Below are 22891 nucleotides of genomic sequence, written 5' to 3' on the forward strand. Positions count from 1 at the left end.
GAAAGTGTATTAAAAGCTTTGCAACTCAATGGTTCTACTATTGAAGGTCAAACTATACGGGTGAGCATAACTTTTGTGACGTTTTGTTCATAAATATTTACTAACTTTTGACTGCAACTGCTGTGTTCTATGTGGATAATTGGATAGCTTTAAAATTTCGCTTTATTAATTAATTTAATGAGTAGAAAGAAATAACCTAAAATAACTAAATGAAGTTTCATGTATTACTTATCTGTCTAACAAAGAAATATTAGAGTGAGTAAAAGATTTACTTACAAAGCTTCTACTCCTTCTATTTTCTTCTTGAATGTTCTTGTCAAAATCTATGTTTATCAGAATGTTGACTTAAAGAGAGTAATTTTGATTGCATGGTGGTAGATAAGTTTGTGTGACTCTTAACAAGTAGTAAGTGGTTGTATACACTGTTCATAAGAAATGTGTATGTGTGTGTGTAGACCACATAGTTCTAATGATCTGAAGTTTTTTAACACCACCTTAAAAAAAACTTGTTTAAATATTTTTGGTAATAGCTTTAGACTGTTGAATTATATAAATTTCTGAGATTTTGACACATATGCAACATGGACTTTGTTATTCAGGTGCTCCATGCAACCCAATCCATATCCAAACCTCAGACTAAGAGCAACGAGGCTGCCCAACGTGAGATTGAAGAAGCCATGTGCAGGGTCAAGGAAGCTCAGAACCTAATCTCTGCTGCCATCGATCCAGTGATTGGGCTTCTTTCCAAAGACAAACGGAGGTTTGTAATTTGATATTAGCAAAGATTCATTGTATAAGATGAGTAAAGTTTAAGAAAATGCAGGGAAAAGAATGTGCAGGGTCTTGAAGCAGAGATTATGTTCTGAGCTTCCTTTCAGAACCTAATCTCTGCTGCCATCGATCCAGTCATTGGGCTTCTTTCCAAAGACAAACGGAGGTTTGATATTAGCAAAGATTCATTGTATAAGATGAGTAAACTTTAAGAAAAAAAAAGATAATAAAGAAAAATATAGGTTTTGTGGTCAAACATCTTTTGAGAACCAGAGTTACAACATAATGTATGAAGCTACAGTCACCACCTAATATGTGAACTTTTAAATTCAAGGTACATATTTATTTGTCTTAAACTTTACACAGAAAATACAATCAATGAATCTGATCTATTTATTGTTGGATTTAGATGGGATGTTGTCACAATAGTTTTCTTTCCCAAAAACTAGTGTTAAAAATAAATTTAGATTCATGTCTGTTTTTGATTTGTGATTGATTTTATTTGAATTTTCTTTTTATATAAAAGTTGTATTTCAATACATAAAAGTACAGGGCGTGTTTTATTTACTTAAAATTGCTTGGTAATATTCTTAACATTAAAAACACGAAAGTTGCGCCAAAACAGAGTAATAAAATGTAAATAAAATATTTGTTTTATTTCAATTTGACATTGAATTTCAGAACCCGATCCCGGTCGCGGTCCCGGCGCCGCTCGCGGTCTCGCTCGCGGCGCTCGCGCTCCCGCCACCGCGCCAAGCGCTCCCGCTCGCGCTCGCGCCACCGCGCCCGCCCCGAGCGCTCGCGCCGCCACCGCTCCAGGTAATGCGAGGTCCCGGTCGCGGTCCCGGCGCTCGCGCTCCCGCCACCGCGCCAAGCGCTCCCGCTCGCGCTCGCGCCACCGCGCCCGCCCCGAGCGCTCGCGCCGCCATCGCTCCAGGTCATTACTCACTACACAGCACACAGCTTAGATCCAGACGGAATGGCAAACGCGCGGCCGCGATGTCTACCTAAACAGACCGAGCCGGTTCGCGTGGCCACTTCCTCGGGATGCGTTTCTTGAGTTCTTTCTGATTAGGCCCGCCTATTATTGCCCTGAATTCTCCACAGGTTTGGAAAGTCGGATGTTGATTACTCTCATAAAATCTAGGAACCTTATTCCGAGTTCTGAAAACTTGCTATGCTCGAGTTGCTATGCTGAAAACATGTTTCGGTGACAATATTTTTATAGATTTTAAGTACTTGTTTTTACTGTTTTTCAGTTTCCGTTAAAAATGTCGTGAAAATACCTTTTTATTTAGTATTAGTACCATGGGAATATTATTTATTCTATTTACAACTTCTTATCCCTTTCAGGTCGCGCTCCCACCACCGCGGGCGACGCTCTCGCTCACGCTCGCGCCACCGCAGCTCGCGCTCCAAGCGCGACCGCTCCCGCGACAGAAAAGACAAGAAGGATTCCAGCGAGAAGGAGAGAAAGGACAAATCCAAATCCCCCGCGCCTCCTCCCAAAGACGTCGAAGAAAAAGAAGAAATTAAGGAGGAAGTCGAAACGAACGGGAACGGCGCAGAAGTTAAATCCAAGGCGTCCACTCCCGCCGACGATAAACCGGAACCGGACAAGGAGCGCAGCCCGTCTAAGAGGGATCGTTCCCGGTCGAAGGACAGGAAGCGCGACCGCTCGCGCTCTCGCCGCCGTTCCAGCTCGCGCTCGCGCAGGAAGCGGTCGCGGTCGCGGCGCCGCTCTCGCTCCAGAAAGCGCTCGCGCTCCAGGGAAAGAAAGCGGTCGAGGTCTCGAAAGCGCTCGCGTTCGCGCGACAGGAAGAGATCTAGATCTAGGGATCGCAAGCGTACTCGCTCCCGCGACAGAAAGCGGTCTCGGTCCCGCGACCGTAAACGCTCGCGCTCCGGCAGCCGCCGCAGCCGCTCGCACCGCGACTCCAAGACGCCCCACGACAGGAGGTCCCGCGAGCGCAGCCCCAACCTTAGCACCATAGAAGAGAGGGATGTTTCAATTGTCGACAAGGCCCCGGACATTGCGGAGGACAAGCACTCCCCTGACAACATGGACATTTCGAATTCTCCATAAGTAACACGATTTGTTTTTAAATCGCGACGGCCAAGGTCGATTTGGTTGTACAAGACAAGTGAGGTTTTAAGTTTACATACCTATATGAATTGTGATTGGACATTTTTTCTTTTGTCTTATAAGCGTAAATAAATAAATAGCAATAATAATGAAGTCTTATTTTAGAATTTATAAACATCTCATCTAAATAAACAAATTTTATATTACAATGGAACAAAAAAAACCGTAGCTAAGCAGAATAGAGTCTGTGCGGAAAGAGAAGAGTCGTGGAATGTATGAGACCCAATACATTTTCTCTGTGAACAAACTAGCAGAAAAGCTAAACAGTTGTAAATCGTAAACATAACACTAAATGCAACTTTGGACCTTATAACGTACGAGTAGGTTGGTATTTTATATACCTACGAGGTACTATTTTCATCTGTGATCGAGATTCGTCTTTCGTTTCAAGGTAAAAACACAGGCTTATAAAACTAAATTAATTCAGAATATGAAATTTTGCACTAGGTATGTACGTGACTTGAATTCTCCCTCAAATTCATAGGAGCAAGTCTGCCGGCGAAAAGCCCCTAGCGGCAACATAAGTTGGAGTGTATGATTGGAAATGAATCATCACTATCAACAGTACCTATTCTAAGAAAACCGTACTTTTCCATCTATTACACAATTAAAAAAACTGTTGCGAAAAATTATGCAATTAACTATTGCAACATTTTGAGTAAAATCCATGCAACATGGCACAAATATCACGCAATCAATGTAGTGGGTATATATAGTGCTATCCAGCGTCAACTCCAGTCCATCACCAGGCACAAGCGTTACAACTACTTACTCTAGTTTCTAAAAAAAGTTGTGTTTACAGATCTACGAATAGGAGGTTCTGAATAAGATGGATTCGGGAATTGTCATTGAAATTCGTGGAAACGGGTCTACTTCACGCCAGGACCAAGGTGAGCTTTCCAATCAGAGAGCGGTGGAGAGCCGTTCTTTATCTAAAGATCAGTCCACGGATCATTCACGTTCTAGAAGTAAATCGAGAGAAAGATCACGCGGAAGGTCCCGCGGTCGCTCTAGAGGAAGATCTCGTCGTCGGTCCTGCGGTCGCTCGAGAGGAAGATCTCGAAGTCGGTCCCGCGGTCGCTCGAGAGGAAGATCTCGTGGCGGGTCCCGCGGTCGCTCGAGAGGAAGATCTCGAGGTCGGTCTCGCGGTCGCTCGAGAGGAAGATCTCGTGGCGGGTCCCGCGGTCGCTCGAGTGGAAGATCTCGAGGTCGGTCTCGCGGTCGCTCGAGAGGAAGATCTCGTGGCGGGTCCTGCGGTCGCTCGAGGGGCAGATCTCGTGGTCGGTCGCGTGGCATGTCCAAAGGCAGGTCTAGAGGGAGATCGCGCTCAGGAGATTACAGGCGACGTGGTGGGAAATCTCGGTTCAGGGACCGGCGGTCGCGTTCTACAGGAAGGCACTGTTGTTGTAGGTGCAGTTGCAAGAATTGACTTCGATGGCCATTGTGTGGTGATAATTTTTGTTTCACTAGCCAATAATGTTCACCCCTTCTTGGGGTCCTCGCTACGCTCAAGACTACTTTTAGAATCACTCGCTACGCTCGTCTTTCAAATTTGGAATCTTTCGCTAATTACCCTTTCGCAATATTAGCACGTAGGTTAAGTACCTAAACAACTTTGATTCCTTGTTAAACAAATAACTAAATTCCAACATTGTCAAAACCCATTTAAGTAGAGTCCGTGAATAATTTTCGTTATCTCTAGTGATTGCAGTTCATTAAAATTAACTACAGCAGCCCCAGTCGCATTGTTTAATCGGTGATAGCCATGTATTCGATTAGTTTACAAGTTGTTGACTTACAAGTAAGATTTTTATAAGTTTTTCGTGTTAAAATACTGTCAAAACACGTTTGGATATATTGTTATTTTTTAGGGATATCTGTGGCTTACGGCGTACTTCCACTACTTTACGCCAGGGAATCTGCGACTCAAAACGAAGGTGCATCGAGTGCCTATTTACCAACTACGAGATCTTATTGACAATGCTCCCGCTGCCTTGGAAACTCGAAGATGGATGATGAAGCATGAGAGCCCTTACCCCGGGTACTGCCGCGCGCCCGGCAGACCCGAATGCTTGCCGCTGCTCTGCAACTGTGACTATCTTACGCAAGAATGGAAGAAAAAAAGGGAGAATAACGAAACACTTAGTGGCAATACATTACTTCTTTATAAAAAAGATACAACAAAATCATAATTAGTTATCACGGGATATTTCCTATAAGATGGTTTAAATAAAATAATATTCAATTACATTGTTTTATTTTCGTAGGTAGTATGTGTTACGTTACATTTATGTGATTTACTTAGGGTAACTACTCATACCTATTCATCCCCGCCTATCTGGCCATTAATAACATTCGCAAATGATTACTATAGGTACTTTAGTTAGCCTTTATATTTATCAATTTGTTCTCTTGGCTTTATGTTGCAGGTGTTGCCAAGGGTTAGAAAATATTCCATTTAATAAGTTCTACTTTCTTTAGGCGACAGTCAAGTCGACTATAAATCAAAACCTATTCACGATATGCCTTCGACAAAATGTTGCTAATTTATAGTTACCATACACATACACAGGAGATAAGTATCATAATTCTCAGTCATGCGGGTACGGCCAGAGAGAGATAAGGGCACTCGATGGCTATTACACGAATCATTTTGAATTTATATTCAGTTGCATTTTTTTGCGTCAAAGTTGTGCAAATTCCTCACAGCTTGTCAAAATCGTATCGCTTTTTCTGCCGATAATGTGGCCACCCTAAACTAGCAGATAACAACTCCCAAAAGGTCAGTTTCTTTAGGCTGTGTCACAGGAGCCGCACGCGAGGCCTCAGTAGGGCAGGATGTCTTGCATGGCGTAGCGCCAGGTCCACCGGCGCGCCAGGCTCTCGAAGCGCGCTCGGTCGCGGACGTACATCTCACCTAGTTCCGGTTCCATGCACACCTGGAACAAATACATTATTACATTCACTAGTCGTGAAGTACAAAAAGCAGAATATGTATTGTAAACTTTAACACATATTCACAGTTTCACATTAATGAAATTTTTTGACATTCCGCCGTTTGAGTTCGACGTGAAATTTCATTTTTCCTCTGAACTCTTTTACTTAGCTAACATCTTTGAACGTACTTATCTGCGTATGTTGTATTTATTAGTGCAGCTAAAATCCCACCATTTTGCCTTTGCCGTACGTATAAAACATACGCTCTAATAAAACGTGTGGTAGATAGTTGTTAAGAAATTATGTTTTGGTAAAGAAATTAATAATCTTAATTACATTACAAATTCTAGTCATGTAAACATACCCCAAAGAATCATGCCTTAACCACGAAACATCAGCACACAACCACAGTAAAAAGAGTAAATACTAACGGCAGTGTAGGGGTCCGTGAGCAGGCTCTGTATAGAGATGAGCACTTTGCTGATGGTGAGTGCGAGCGACCAGTTGTGGTGCACGGAGTCGATGCCCACGTCGCCGTGCCGGGACACGTTCGGGTGCAGGATGCGCGTCAGGAAGCGGACCACCGGTGGACTCATTGGGTACCTGAATATAAATCAATAGTTCAAAAATTAAGGCGTAATTAGTAGACAGAGAAAGATTTCCGCAATTTGCGAACTTCGGTGTTCGCGGTACGCCCACCAAACTCATGAGAAATGTACCATATGTTTGAAGCAGTACTCACGCGTAAGGCACTTGTATGTACAGGTAGAAGATGCCGCCTTCGTACGGGGAGCCGGCCGGGCCGGTGACGGAGGCCTGCCAGTGGCAGCAGCGCGCGTCCAGCGGCGTCGCCGCGATGCCTTCTGGCGGGTCGTTGCGCATCATCTAAATCATACACTACAATTGTAATAAAAGTACCTATTTGATTAAAATACTTGATAAACACATTCACTTTAAAATATGTATGTATATCTTATTGTAATGTATTTTATGTAATGCTTTATTTATAGCGTGTGCGCTACACACATAAACAGAAAATTCAACTGACCATAGCTGACCTGCCCTTAGGTATGTCTTTGCAACAATGTTTAGAAATTGTCAAAACGTCAGGAAATTTAAAATGTCTGGTTGGCGTCTGTTGTCAAGTAATTTGATCGCAGTTCTAGGTAGAGCAAGGGACATTCCTTTCCATCTATTTAGATGTGTCTAGTAGTGGTCATTACTCATTACGTATCTGGTACGCACTTTGAGCTCGATGCGGAGTCTGTTGTGTCGCCACGCGCTCTCCTCGCCGGGCGGCTGCGCCTGTACGCACATCTGCACGAGGCAGTTGCGACAGAAACAGGATTCCACCAGTGACTGGTACACCTGACAAAAGTTGATGATGCGAATTGTAAGTCCTATGCTAGACACTACAAAAAATAACAGACAGAGCGAGCATACGCGCGAGGCAATTTCCTCGCGCACAAAACGGCTAGACCAAACGAACAAGACTACATACTGAGGCTAAAAAGATGGCACACCCTAGGGCTAGACCAGAGACAATAAGCCCCCACGTAAACTGGTGATGGTGCTCAGTGGAACACCACCCTAAATAGCAACTTAAAAAACAACAAACCTAGATGGCTAGAACAGCCGATTGCAGATTAAAAAAAAATAAAACGGCCAGTGTAGGCGTGGCTCGCGCGTTCCGCCTCGGCTGAGGCACGTCTATATTGGCCGTTTTGTGCGCAAGAAAATTGTCTCGCGCGTATGCCCGCTCTGTGTGGACCCGTGACCCGGCTACTGAAGCACAACCACAGAATAAATAATAGTACTGCCATACAGAAAGGAAACTTGCTACAAAACCGAAGTTTGACATCGGGTCAGGGTCGAATCATGCTATCCCTTTCTAATATATGGCACTATCCCTTTCGGCTATTTAGGGTTGTCAAAAATCAAGTGATTATCTTATCTGTGGTCGCGCACGCAAAAGGAAGTCATGTGATGCCAACCCTAATAATTGCTCGGAGCAATGCTGAGCCTGCTGCAATGCTGTTTGGCACCCCTGGCTGTGGCAGCTGGCACTCGTCGTACCTTGTACCAGTCCCTGTTGTGTGTGAGCGGGCGGTAGAGCGGCCAGCGGCGCGCGGCGAACGCGGCCCAGCGCGGCGCCCGCACGCGCGCGCGCACCAGCCCGCGCCAGCGCGCGCACACGGCGCCGCACGCGCTCAGCGACAGGTCGTCCAGGTAGCTGAAGATGCCCAGCAGCACTGCCACCCATAACAGATATATCTTAACACACATTTTATTTTACTGTATTTCACTTTTATTATGATTATTTGATTGTTTTACATTTCTTGTTTACAATCTGACGATCTTTTTGTGAGTTCATGCTATTTGGAAACACTGTGACATTGATATCATGTAATTTTCAATAAGAAAAAAATTAATCTATCTATCTGACATCCATCTGACATCTATAAATCTATTTATCATCCCTTTGGCTTTGACATGGCTTTTTCTTTACATGAAAATCAACATCTGCTAACTAAATCTGCATGTAATTCAGTCACTTAATGCATTAGTCAATATTTAAAATGAAATTGTAATGGATTAATTAGTAAAGGCAAGGAGCACCCACATGGGCAAACAAACTGATGAAAGCCAGTCACATTGATTAGAGATTAGAATGAAAAAAAAAAATATATAACAAATAGAAATAATAATAATAAATATTTGTTATCATGTTATAAATGACCTAGCCTTAGAAGAAAAATAAATAAATGGAAATAAATATTTCAAGTCCAAGTATAGTTCCAGTATAGTAACTAATAAAGAGTAATGGAGAATTCTAAGGTCCTCCCTTGTCATGTCAGGAAGCAAGTCAACTTACTGGGGTTGACTTGCTACTTGGCATTTAGACTGCTAAAGAATATATTAAATATACATCAATTTGTGAAAATAAATACTTGGTATTTATTTTTATTTTTTTATTTAAGCCTTTATTTTTCTTAAATAGTATTTCATTATGATGTTGTTGTTTATTTTACTATATTAAGGACCCCTTTCGGGTATAGGCCTCCTCCAAATCTTTCCACCTTTTTCTGGTATTTGTTTAGTTACAATCTATAATTTGAAAAAAAAAAACGATAAAAACCTTCTGTGGGCAACTGTGCTATTAACTCAGGTGCCACATTGTCTGGTGGGCGCGGAGTAGACAAGGCCTGCAACGAATGTGCAAGACAGGGCGGAGGCCTCAGTGCCAGTGGTTCAGGCCTCAGGGCGAGCGGTTGAGGCATTTCTTCCTCATTGTCAGGGATGTCCGGATGGTCTGGACCATGAGGCAAGCCATTCCCATTTGTGTTGCTGTGATTGCCACTTCCACTGGCGCTTGCTGCATTGCCAGAGTTACTGGCTTCATCTTCCGGGCTTTCACTATCTAGAGAATTCTGCAAAAAAGTAATCGAGCTATACAAGTATTGTATGTTCAAAATGAATTATAATACAGTAAATTAGCTAGCAACCTGCAGTGATCTAATCTTTTCCTTTGCAAGTGATATACAGTCTTAAAAGTACCTATCTGTTATGGTCTGGTCTGTCTAATGTCTTGTGGCATATGTGATAAAAGGGTATTATAGATAATGTAGATCTAAAGTTTTAATGGCAAGCATCTAAATTTTTTTGTCTAGCTTTTTAAAAACTACTTTATCTTTACTTGATTAAAAGGTGTAAAAATAACGCATACACCATTTTGAAATATTTAAATTTAATAATTTGTGTGATAAACAATTTCTCAACTTTACTCACTATGTACCACCAGCTGGCAGGCACCATGCAGACTCTATTGACCCTCCGGTCCGAGCTGTAGTTGAGATCTGAAGGCTCGTCATTCCCTGAATCTCCGTCGTCAGTCTTCTCACTGTAGTAGTAAGAATTAGGACAAAACGACGGAAAATTCGGATAAAGAAACGCATGGCAAGTCACGCACACTGGTTCTCCGAAACTTGGCCCATAATAACCGTTGCAGACATGGCACGTGGAATTCTACAACAGTAATTAGAGACTTAATTAATTGTGATATTGTAAATTTATTAAATATCGCACATACGCATCTTACACAACTTACATTAAACTCGAACTCAACAGGCTGTTCCAAGGGGTTTGGTATTAATTTGTCATCATTCTCCTCCAACTTTTTAATAAATTCGTAATATTCTGCAGTAACAGCGGACATTTTTAGTGTATCCAACTGTTTATCTCAAAAAGAAGAAGCTATTTCAATAATTTTCCTGGCTTGTATTAACCATTTTTTGACAGACTCTGCAGATGGACTGGGTGACAGCTGACAGGCAGGACAAAGGAGCGTTCAGATATTACGTAATTTCATACGACTGCGAATAAACTTATACAAATAAAAAGACCTTATTTACCATAAAACATGCATGTAAAACAAAGAGTCGTATAATATATATTATATGAGAATAGTATAGTATATTGAAACCCCACGAGGAACCGGTTCTTGTAGAATGTAGACCGCTCCTCAACATGAGCGGATTACGTGCACTGTGTGCAATTTTTTTAGCACATACGGCATGTAATGCGCAAGCTCTGCCTTCGAGCAACACCGGCTTCCGACACGTCGGAAGGGAGGGGCCCAAGCGATATCTCACCGTACAAATCTTTCTGCCATTTTTCGCGGGGGGAAGGTGCACACAGTCGCACTTCTCACACACTTACATACAAAATCCAATCAGAAGCCCTACCGCGAACCACGTTCGACGTCTTGCCTCTCAATGGCACTTGTAAATTCATACGTAAGTGTGACAGGGAGGCAACACGTCAAACGTGGTTCGCGGTAGGCCCTCTGTAATGACGACACAAATACATAGAAAATGACACACGTCAAAGACAAATCTTGCAAACCTCGTTCTCTTTTTGTGTACGGACGAGTGACTAGTGTCACAACACGCACACTAACACATTTTCGTTGAAGTATGTCATTGTATTCTGAGAGATGAGAAGTCGGATTTGTCGCTCGACCGATCCGCAATTTGTACTGAGCGAGCAAAATCGATAAATCCAACAAATACTTGAGACTAAAATATAATAATTGTATTTAAATGTAATTTAACGTATGATATGTAAAAAAAAAATTACATGTGGAATGTAACACTTTCTTTTTGTAAATTTGATGTCCCCGACCTCTTTTTATAGCAAAAAACCGAGCAAACGGGCATTTTTGTGCAGCAGCGTTCACGCGCGCGACTGGACTCGGTCTAGTGAAAAATCCAAGTGCAACTAGTTTTATTACCCGCGGTAGATTATATTGACGCGCTAATCTTGTACCTCGGCAGAGGGGAAATAGTGTGAATGCCGCCTCCCTTCCGTGTTGCTCGAAGAGCTCTGCCGCCTAGATCACTTCAGTTTGAGCAGAGGCACAGAATAAGTAATAGTATTATCATAGCGTAAGATTAGGTAAGTTGTGGAAGGTTTTGTGACAATTTGGCCAGCCTGTATGACTTGAAAATATTGTTAGGATGGTATTCCATATGTCCAATGTATATTTATATCTCACATTTTGCTTAGTGAGAGAGTGAGACGCAATGCACATTGGACAGATGGAATACCAACTTTACCTACTCTCAAATATGAGATGAAGAGAATGTCGGTCTGTTGGCATTGTCCAAAAAGGAAACAACAAATTCAACTTCTTTAGGATCAAATGGTAGAATGGTAATAGGTCGCTCTTTCATACTCTTGATTCTTCTTGGAAAACTTAGTCGCGATCTGCATAAATCTAGGGTTCTTAAATATAACATTACTCAATAAAACAACAGAGTTTGTTCTTAATATTATTCTTAATTATTATTTCTCATTCATTCAGCACATTTTTTTTGCATTTTCTTAATACTTTTCGAGTGCTATTTCATTTTCTTTTTTCAAAAAATTAAACAGGAAATATATGACATAAATTAATTCACTGACACAATATGGAACATCCATTATACAACCAAATGTGACTTATTACTTCTATTTAAAATGTCGTAATATTTAAAAGTGATCTTACAACGAACAAGAAAAACTGTACAACACAATACAAGGAAAATACTGTAGATCATTATAATTGATAATTCATGCTTTAAACTTGTGGCTAGCTTTTCTACATCTCTAAAGTTATCCGCTTGTTTGCATACCATCACCTCGTGTTAACATCTAAAACGCGATAATGCTACAAGATCAAACATCTAACAAAATTATTAGGCACACCTATCCACGCTCAACAAAACGCTTACAATTAATTATCTATATTTAGATAAGATTCACATCGGTCAATAGTAATTTCTGAGTCATTTAAAATAGTTTGTAGTCGCCTTCGTCAATATTTCTCTTACATACTATTTCAATAGGCTTAAACATAATCGGAGTCGTTTCTCCCTTACATTTCCTATTAATTAATCATGTACAGTCAAAAAATTCAATTTCCTACCCATTTTGGACTTTGTCACAGTGACAATAGTAGAGGCCTCTAGTGACTTTCATGTTGATTGTCACTGTGACAAGGTACAGTCAACTGTAAAAATATGGCCGTAGACAACTTACTCAAAAATATGTCCCATAGTTCTTAATTCACTGACATAAGAGTATTAGGACATATTTTTGAAATAATTTGTACACCCATATTTTACAGCTGACTGTACGAAATGGGTGAGAAATAAAATTCTTTGACTGTATACTTAACCAGACAACACAACTTGAACATCTAGTTCATCGTGGCTACCTCACTAGTAGATTTCGTTGCGAATGTCCTCGCTTGAACATTGTATTCACGGCCTCGCTTGCGATCCTGTTAAAGTCGGAGGCGGCTAACTGAATAATGATAAATTGATAATGGTAGGTACCTACCAATATTACTTTTTTAATCTTGTCAGATCTCGCAGAACTGCAAGCGGGACCGTGAGTTCTATTTTTTAGACGACTCCGGCAGCGACGACGGTGCAGCGGTGGAAAGAAACGTGTACGGCGGCGGGGCGGGGGCGGGGAGGAGCGGGACTCGACGTCGCGGCGCGGCGGCGGCCCACTAACGTTAGAGCGCTTACACTACGCGGGCGGCCCCTCTACCGCACTCAGTAGGGGGAGTAATACATGCCACGCCTGTAACCTCTGCGAAGAAGGCAGGACATTAATATCTACCTTAACCTAACCAAGACACGGATGCACTACTGCGCTCATGCAAACGTCCCCACGTGCAAACTGAAACTAGGAAGAGGAGGAAGTATTGAAAATACATATATCTTTATCGAAAAACTTTATTCATCATAATAGATTAGAGTGGGTATAAATATTTTTTGTCAACAGTAAAAATAAGGGACTTTTGTTACAATTCTACATTGTACTTCTCGCTACGAACAAAAGATGTCACGACTGACCCACATGCATACCTATTACATATAATAAGATGCACTTTTTTGAGGACATAATTCATAATATAATTTCATCAGAACTCCTTTTGGAGCGGACCATGCCATATAGCAAGTACTCAAGAGCCAACTGTATCCACATAGTGAAGCCAAACTGAGCTGCATTCTAAAACATTTTGCCGAGCACTACTAAGTCGAATTACAAACGAGTATAAACAATATTCAATAAAGTTACAACACTGAATATAAAAAGGCTAAATAATGAGATACTAAACAAAATAAGGAGTACAGATAGTTTATTTAGAGAGTAACGGGTTCCTATCGTTCCTATCAGAACAGCCATGTAGCACAATGACAAACTCGTCCGAATATCTGGATTGTGTTATTAATTAGTTACTTTCATGTATTAGTAGAGTACATTCGTACAAGATTAAGAAATTTTACAGTACATATGGAGCTAATTTACCGCCCTAGTGGGGTAACTAGCACTATACGTACGTATGTACTCTATAACGTTGTAAAATACAAGTGTGAAAAGGTAATTCGCAACTCGCGTCGATTTAAAACACTCCTTTCGGTAGGATTTTAATTTATCGCCATCTGTTGCGAATGTTTATCCTTTTTGCTGCCATGGAAATCAGGATTGATGTCTATATAATAAGTTAGACATTGTACAATCCAGATATTTGGGCGGTATTGTGATTTTTCTAACGGCCATTCAGATAGGCACCTACTCAAACAGTAAGTGCAACGAGAATGCATTATATCACCAGTGACCTAAAATAATAATATGTAACGTAAATTTAAACAATTGTTTCATTCATAATCATAATTTTGCACTTAGGCAAGCATGACATGACATAATACCAATTACTCCCGTTTCGGCCGTTAAGGTATCTATTTTATTCCCAGAGACTAAAACAAGCCATTGTTTCTTTTGAGGAAGCGGTGGGCTCCCGTTGGCAAAGCAACAACGTCGTTTAAAAAGCAACTGTATCGTGATAGTATTAAGGTTCAAATCTATGTAACAGCTTATACGAGTAACATGTTTTGGTAATGTAGGACGATCGACCACCTCAATGTAGGCGAGCCCTCATATGAATACATAGATTTGAACCTTAAGACTATCACGATACAATTGCTTTTTAAAGAACATTGTTGCTTTGGCACGCGGCTAATACGGGAGCTAAACCGCTTGCATAAAGAAACAATGGCTTTTGTTAAAACCTTAGTGTCTTAGGCGTAAAAATCATTTGAGAAAATGTATACTATACCTATGCAAATTATTACCGTAGCAACATCGAATTTAACATGCCGGATACATCAAGTATTTACGATATTCAAAAGTTGTCGAAATCTCTAGGAATAAAAACAGACCACGGTAAATAAATATATAAGTAGAGCATAACATAAAGAAAAGAAACCATACTCGATACAGCGATCATGCACAACCTCTATAAAAGTGTAAACACTACGTCTACAAGTAATTCGATCTAATAGTGCGCGAAGAGCGTCCTCGGCGTTAACCCGTAACCAGGAAATGGTGCTACATTATTCTGAGCCCCACACGACGGGGTGCGGGGTGGAGGCTCAGAGTGGTCTCGCACCGCTGCCGGGTCGGGGTTAGTATGGGTTGTACCTGCCGCGCCGCACGGGCCGGTAGCCGGAGTAGTAGGACGAGTAGCCGCCGCGGAAGCCGCGGCCGCGGCCGCGCGCGCCGCGGGGCGGCCGGTTCGTGGACGACAGCCCCGGCTTGTTCGTGCGCTTGGGCATCACCTGATACAAAAAAATCTGCCCTCAATTCACACTCCAGAAAAGAACGGGGAAGATGGTTCTGAGTTTGGTCGTCGCCAAATGATACTAAAGGACGGAGGCTAAACTCTGCGTAAGGAAGTGGGGTCCAGAGCATCGCGGCAAGACTCGCTTTTATACGCCCAACTACATGAAGGCTCAAACTTCAGGTGAGACAAGCCATCCTTATTACTAAGAAATAAAACCTTATGTCTTTGATATGTCACTGATAGTGAAGTGTTGCTGTTAGTATTCCATACTAGTGCGGCTGCGTTCATAATACAACCTACCCATACTTATAAAAGATAATAATAATTATTCTTAAAATGGACTCACCTTAATCTGACGCCCCCTAAATAACGACTCGTCCATGGCCATGGCGGTCTGTACACTGTCTTTGTCTCCAAACTCTATGTACGCAAATCCTTTAGGATGTCCATCAAACTTATTACATAATATTGTAACCCTGTAACAAAATAGTACATTGTGATTTGAGATACAAGCGTGCTACGTTGGTGATGACACATGAGGCGATATTGATGTGTGTAAGACCAATGTACACGCGTTTCATACGTTTTTCAGCACACTTGCGAAGAAAAAAAAACTTTCATATCAATCAACAGTAATGATAAAGTAATAATCTAGAATCTAGATTCTAGATAAAGCCAAATGGAAACAGCTGGAGGAGGCTTTTACCCAGAAGGGACTAAAGTAGAAAAGTAATATAAAATTTAAAATATATGTATCAAATCTATACTTCGAGAAAGAGGTCAACCGCCGAATCCAACTCGGTTGGGCAGCGTTCGGGAAACTACGTAATGGGGCATTTCACGCCAAGCGGGCAGCGAAAAAAGTGTCAGGTCATAGAATTTGCTGAAATTTGGAATAATTATACTACTCGATATTCTAAAAATACGCATTCTTTTATTTTTTTTTTATTTGGCACCGTTTCCGGTTTGGAAGCATTTAAAAAATGGACGAAAATTGAGGAGAGCATTTTACAAAAGCTGATGCAGCTATTATTTAATAAACTGAAAAATAAGTTTAATATTGGTTTGTATATAATTTTAATTGCTTTATCTTGCAGTTATAACAATTTTGATATTTTTTAATTTTTTCATACAAAAAACCGGAAATGAAAATTTCAAGTCAAATTTATATAAAGTTCGGCATTTTTGAAAATTTTTATTTTTGCCTCAAAATGTAGCTTATAGTCCATCAAAAATACATGGAAAGTTTGAGAGTGGGATCTGCATTAGTTTCGGAGATACATGAACTAAAGTGCAAACGTGCCGGTCTGAGCGTCGTACTGGCGATTCCTTAGTTACCCAGTCAAATAAAGGTTTTGATCCTGGAATGACAAATAATAAGCTGGAAACTCGTATAACTACACCTTCGTTTCGGCGGTCTTTAAATTACGATAAAAGTCATAGAAAACCTCGTGTTCGCGCCGGAGTTTATTCAAGGTCAAAGGTCACAAAAATTGCTTTATCACAAATATCAAGGTTTCTATAGCTCCAATGATGTTTACATATAAATGAAGATTGTAGAGCATATAATTTGTGACAAGTCATGTTTCGGAAATTTTTTCCGATCCTCAACCGTTTTGTAGGAATTGTCGGATAATTCGGATATAGACGGCGCAAAACGCGTAGCGGTCAGCCATACGCTCCGTAATGCAAGTTCACCGTGGATTCCGGTTAATAATAACTTCTATGAAGTTATTTATTTCATAAGATGCTATTTACGGATCATACGCTGATTTTAGAACAAAAGTTGCCTCTTCTGTGGACAATAGTTAACAGCTTTTGTGCATTTATGCAATGCGTCAAGTTCTAAAATTAGTCCTATTCTGCTTTCGTCACTCATTCTACATTCGTTACAATCGTCGGTGGCTTTCAATGTAGAATGAGTGATGAAAGCAGAATAGGACTAATTTAAGAACTTGACGAAAAACGAATGGGACGACCCAAGACGATACCATTAGGATTAATTAGAAAATTAGGGTTTGTTGCCTCTAGTGTCCGCAGAAAAGAGGTAAAGTTGAAGTACAAATAGTACAAGTAAACATTTCCACAATATTTTATTTAACTGGCGATGGAAATATGTATCTTTTCGATCTGTCTTCAACATTTGCAAACGTTGACTATTTGTTGGTTTTACATTGAGTTAAAATTTGGCATATTTATGAAAAACCAATGACAATGCAATATTTTTAATTACATTACTACATAGGTGAAAACAAAGTCGCTTACCGTTGTTTGTCCCTGTGTATTTTAAATAGACAGAGTGATTCAAGAGGACGGTTTATGTATAATTTTATTAACCCGTGCGAAGCTGGTCGTTTTTAATGTATAAATAAGAATATATAATGACATCAGCCCATCATCATGGCCAATGGCCATACGGAGCGTATGGCTGACCGCTACGCGTTTTGCGCCGTCTATATCCAAATTATCCGACAATTCCTACAAAACGGTTGAGGATCGGGAAAAATGCCCTGAACATGATTTGTCTCAAATTGTATGCTCTACAATCTTCATTTATATGTAAACATCATTGGAGCTATAGAAACCTTGATATTTGTGCAAAGCAATTTTTGTGACCTTTGACCTTGAATAAACTCTGGCGCGAACACGAGGTTTTCTATGACTTTTATCGTAATTTAAAGACCGCCGACACGAAGGTGTGGTTATACCAGTTTCCAGCTTATTATTTGTCATTCCAGGGACAAAACCTTTATTTGACTGGGTAACTAAGGAATCGCCAGTACGACGCTCAGACCGGCACGTTTGCACTTTAGTTCATGTATCTCCGAAACTAATGCAGATCCCACTCTCAAACTTTCCATGTATTTTTGATGGACTATAAGCTACATTTTGAGGCAAAAATAAAAATTTTCAAAAATACCGAACTTGTTTATACGACAACGGTTTCACTCACTTGAATTTTTAGTCGCTATTGGCCCCGTCGAATCCAACCAACGAATCGTCGAATTCAAGTGAGTGAAACCGTTGTCGTATAAACAATTTAAAATATGTCTCACGAAAGTTTAATATCGAATACCGAACTTTATATAAATTTGACTTGAAATTTTCATTTTCGGTTTTTTGTATGAAAAAATTAAAAAATATCAAAATTGTTATAACTGCAAGATAAAGCAATTAAAATTGTATACAAACCAATATTAAACTTATTTTTCAGTTTATTAAATAATAGCTGCATCAGCTTTTGTAAAATGCTCTCCTCAATTTTCGTCCATTTTTTAAATGCTTCCAAACCGGAAACGGTGCCAAATAAAAAAAAAATAAAAGAATGCGTATTTTTAGAATATCGAGTAGTATAATTATTCCAAATTTCAGCAAATTCTATGACCTGACACTTTTTTCGCTGCCCGCTTGGCGTGAAATGCCCCTAATGTCTTTTCGTCCGACATACCTCAGTGCCTCAAGACGAAAGTCTTTAATCAATGTGTGTTACCAGTGATGACTTACGGCTCCGAAACGTGGTCTTTCACTATCGGCCTCATCTCAAAACTCAAAGTCGCTCAACGAGCTATGGAGAGGGCTATGCTCGGAGTTTCTCTACGTGATCGAATCAGAAATGAGGAGATCCGTAGACGAACTAAAGTCACCGACATAGCCCACCGGATTAGCAAGCTGAAGTGGCAATGGGCAGGCCACATTGCACGCAGAGAAGATGGCCGATGGGGTCGAAAAGTGCTCGAGTGGAGACCACGGACTAGCAAGCGCAGCGTAGGACGTCCACCCACAAGATGGACAGACGATCTTGTTAAGGTCGCCGGAAGACGCTGGATGCGGGTCGCTTCCAACCGGCACGTATGGAGGTCCAAGGGGGAGGCCTATGTTCAGCAGTGGACGTCTTATGGCTGAGATGATGATGATGATCAAATCTATAAGTAAATAAGTAAACAAAGTAATGATAAAATTTACCTATTAATGGAGCCACAGCCATGAAAATGTTGTTCAAGTTCCTCAGCCGTAGCCCCATAGTCCACATTGCCCACATACACGGATCTGTTATCCGCCTCTATCTTCTCCTCAATTGACATGTTCAGTGGACTTGCTGTAAATAAATTGTGACATTAGTATTTATGATCCTAACATAAGTTCATAACCTAGGTCCTAGACCAATGATGTAGTCCTTTTAGGGATGTTTATGTGTTTTGTTCTTTGTAAAAAAACATGGTCGATGTTATTATGGTGGACATTACGGTGGCATAAGGTCCACCAATGTACAGTGTAGGACTGTCGGCAATGGTACTGTTAAAACACACATACATAAGTGGGGTCAATGGAAAATATGATTAGGGATCCCTGGTTAACCCTTTAATGGTCCAGTTTAAAAAAATAAAAACGGAATTCAAGTCCTTAATGTGCCCTAAAATGTACATAACACCTTAGTTACCTCGAGTTCGTGATTGAGATGGTTTCTTGCATTGAATTTTTTTTATTTGTCATACAGTCTATGTGACATTAACCACAGGGTGTTATTTCAATATAACTCAATTCCAAATAGAGGCAAATAAGGAATTTATCCTTATTGCATAATCTTGAACCTAATGATGCAGCAGTTGTCTATATGTTTGAGTTCAAGGATAGGAATAAAAAAATCTTGTTTGTAGAGCTCTTAATTCTTACTCATAACATAATATCTTTAATTCTCACTCAGAAAATACAGTTGGAACCATCATAACCTGTGGAGTTTTCACCTCATAATAACTCAGTCAATCACCCTCCCTGTGCATAATGCATAATAAGTAATTAAAGGAGCATTCCACGAAATTGTCTACCATTGTTCCATACAAACGCGAAGTTTCTGAAGATTTAAAGGTATTAGAGATTCCTTTTATTATTATTATATGTAAATGCACAGGCAGCTTAAAGCTGATACGTGCACATCAATGTCCACTTGTGTTTTGTAGTCTACGAAAGTGTTCATCGAGTTTGTTTTTAAAAGAGTTTATCGAAGGTGCACTGATCACTGACTCGGGTAAACCGTTCCACACTTTCACTACGCGGTTAGACAGGAAGTGTCGTCTGGGGTTGCTACTACTCTGCGTCCGTGTCAGTTTCAGAGAGTGTCCTCTCAGTCTGTCATTTATGTTGCGAGTAAAAATATTGCTTAACCCGGGTACGTTGTAGTGTCCTGTGAGTATTTTATACGTTTCTATCAGGTCACCGCGTTGCCTTCGCTGCTCCAAGGTTGTCAGGCCCAATTCCTTTAGTCTATCTTCATATGGTTGGTTACGAAGAGACGGTACCAATTTTGTGGCTCTTCTTTGGACTTTTTCAATAAGAATTATATTTTCTATGACAAATGGTCAAAAATATGCACAGAAAAATAATCGCCTGCTTTAAATGACGAGAAAAAAGTCGCAACACAGGAAATAAAATGCGTTTGTACGGGACAGCCGGGACAGCCCGTGGAATGCTGCTAAAGCACTGGGCACTTACTGAGGCCAGGCGGGCTGCCCATGCTCATCTGCTTGTCCACCTCCGTCTGCATCTGTTTGAGCTTCTCTGCCTCCTCTTCCATCTCGCGCACACGCGCCTTGATGGCCGCCAGGTCCGGCACCTCTCCCCCAGCTGCCTCATCCCCACCCTGGAATTGTCATTCTAATATTACTAAGTTTGTAGAGTTTGGTAGTAAAATTGTTGGTTTTATTTTTTATCTAAACAGTTTTACTTTGCTTTAGAAGTCAAATTCAAATTTCTTGGCACAAGCTGATTTTTTGCAAATATTTACTGAACATGTGCCTGAGCTCCATTAGGCAGATGGGATGGGCCTGCATATTTGATGGTCAGAGCCATCAAGACTTGATGTTTGAATATTAAGCTAGGGCAGAGCTCAGCGAGGGTGCAGAGTGTTAGGGTTGGCTATGAGCATGTAACACCTCTGGAGTTGCAGGCAGAGGCTGCTTACCATCAGGCCGGCTGTATGATTGTTTGCCAAAAAAAAACTAGGGAAAAGTTATCCTTATTGCATTACCATACAAAGCATGCTATACACTACATTTCTGTGTAGTGCAAGCAGGTGCTTAGGGCCCCCTAGTTAACAGGACCCCTAAAAGCTGAAACTTGTTTTCACTCTTAATTTAGGGGAACTTGAAGTTTATCACTAAGAGAAGTTACCATAGGTTAGGAACAAGTTATTGATGGAAGAGCCAGAAGAAAGTTAGCTGGCCCTACATGGAGACGAACTGCAAAAGACAGGATAAAATGGAAAGGTTTAGAGGAGGCCTATGTCGAAAGACAAGCTGTAAAAAGGAAGATACGAAAACCGGTTGCCTATTCACTTAGTTAAGAAATTACATATATAATATATAATGTAGTATAGAAGAAACATAGTGCAAAGGTACCCACTTAATACTTTCATTATTATTGTGTTAAACAGCAATAAAGGCTTTTTTTTTTATTATTGATGGAAAAGCAGCCATTTATAAGTTGTAACTAACCACTTTGGGCAATTTATATTTTACTTCTAGCTGTCACTTCAGATTGCTATTAACCCTTGCTATCCTGCACAAATAGGGGCGTATTTTGAAGTTTGGTACCCTGAGCCAATAAGTTTTGCTGCCCCAAAAGTCAAGGAAGAAAAACAAAATGCAATCCGCCAGGGGCGGAATAGGGTTGGCGCCACTAGCCATGACCTGGACGGCCCTAGGGTAAATACGCCCCTATGCACAAATAGTACTAATTTGTATGAAATTATAGGTTAAGGTTAGGTAGAAAGGTTGATACAGATAAATATATATAATATAGATGGTCAAGCAAATCTTGTCAGTAGAAAAAGGCGCGAAATTCAAATTTTCTATGAGACAATATCCCTTCAGGCCTACATTTTTCAAATATGCCGCCTTTTTCTACTGACAAGATCTGCTTGACCAACTATACTTGCAAACATTCTAAATGAAACTCATAGACAACATTGAAATAATAACTAATGTATTCAGTACAAATGCTATAATCTCACACACACTATAAATTATATCTCTTATATCTGAATAATTCCACTAAAACATAATATATAGAATTAGGGTCATGAAACTAGCACTGTACATATTATAAAAACATTGCACTGTGCAATAAATTTCTTGCATTCCACATTTATAGGCATTAATTTAGTAAGACAGGAATGGTAAAACTAAAATAGTCTTTAAATTACTGGTTACAGCTTTTAGTAACATAATTACCAAGTACAAAATAGCCAAGTTGTTTTCTGTAATAAACACAAGCTGGCTGTTGTCAAATAACTGATTCACATGTAGATTGTTATGAGAGTTATGATAAAAAGGTGTACTTACGCCAAGGCTGCTGTCGGTCATGTTTAGGGAACCGTTGGTCCCGTCTAGATGATTGTTGTCAATCGAATCTAAATAGTCATCATTATCAGCCATGTCAGGGAACTTCTTGTATCATTAATACAATATTTGAGGATACACAAACTGCAGATTATCTGAAAATGAACACTACATGTAGAACATCACAGTCTTCACCGAGATAATATAATGATTACGAAGATGCTACAGCGGTTTAAGGCTATCGACGTACCGGTAACCAATTTTGTTCATAAGCGGTTGACCTAAATACAAAATATGGTTAACGGCACTTACTTTCGGTCAACCGAATATTTTATGATGGGGTAAATTTTACAAACATATCATTATTTTCCAGATATTTATAGATTTGTTTGGCAAAATACTGATAACCGAAAATTAAACGCCAAACCAAACACTACTGACAAATGACAATCATTGTAAATTAAAAATATAATGACAGCTGCAGTATGTCTATGGCCAAAAAGCTGTGTTCACACGTGGCAA

General features: G+C 40.3%; 3 protein-coding genes across 4 annotated transcripts in view; 1 reads left to right on the forward strand and 2 right to left on the reverse strand.

Moving 5' to 3' along the window:
* LOC134671937 (probable splicing factor, arginine/serine-rich 7) overlaps positions 1 to 2982 on the forward strand; it is a 3798-nt gene extending 816 nt beyond the window's left edge. Inside the window, exons 1-4 of the mRNA XM_063529809.1 lie at positions 1 to 60; positions 600 to 760; positions 1453 to 1590; positions 2125 to 2982. The exon at positions 1 to 60 is cut by the window's left edge and continues 816 nt beyond it. Of these exons, the coding sequence (XP_063385879.1) occupies positions 1 to 60; positions 600 to 760; positions 1453 to 1590; positions 2125 to 2857 (1092 nt within the window). The 3' untranslated portion in view covers positions 2858 to 2982. The remainder of the gene's footprint in view (positions 61 to 599; positions 761 to 1452; positions 1591 to 2124) is intronic.
* A 2175-nt stretch (positions 2983 to 5157) lies between these two features.
* Positions 5158 to 10156, reverse strand: LOC134671928 (uncharacterized). The gene is made up of 8 exons (XM_063529795.1): positions 9963 to 10156; positions 9644 to 9880; positions 8994 to 9285; positions 7931 to 8106; positions 7100 to 7222; positions 6597 to 6739; positions 6286 to 6457; positions 5158 to 5856 (listed from the first exon to the last, which is right to left on the reverse strand). Exons 1-8 carry the CDS (start codon positions 10068 to 10070, stop codon positions 5743 to 5745), a joined length of 1365 nt encoding a protein of 454 aa, XP_063385865.1. The 5' UTR covers positions 10071 to 10156; the 3' UTR covers positions 5158 to 5742.
* Positions 10157 to 12908: 2752 nt separating this feature from the next.
* On the reverse strand, positions 12909 to 22825 carry LOC134671950 (polyadenylate-binding protein 2). Of its 2 annotated transcripts, none has more exons than XM_063529832.1 (7): positions 22682 to 22825; positions 22373 to 22524; positions 20523 to 20670; positions 18999 to 19131; positions 15382 to 15511; positions 14894 to 15030; positions 12909 to 12997 (listed from the first exon to the last, which is right to left on the reverse strand). In XM_063529832.1, the coding sequence occupies exons 2-7, from the start codon at positions 22463 to 22465 to the stop codon at positions 12961 to 12963; spliced, it is 678 nt and encodes a 225-aa protein (XP_063385902.1). In that variant the 5' UTR covers positions 22466 to 22524; positions 22682 to 22825; the 3' UTR covers positions 12909 to 12960. The 2 variants fall into 2 exon arrangements, with proteins under 2 accessions (XP_063385902.1, XP_063385903.1); XM_063529833.1 differs by having other exon boundaries at positions 22620 to 22818.
* Positions 22826 to 22891: the final 66 nt, after the last annotated feature.

This window comes from Cydia fagiglandana, chromosome 16, assembly GCF_963556715.1.
Source record: "Cydia fagiglandana chromosome 16, ilCydFagi1.1, whole genome shotgun sequence".
Lineage (NCBI taxonomy): Eukaryota > Metazoa > Arthropoda > Insecta > Lepidoptera > Tortricidae > Cydia > Cydia fagiglandana.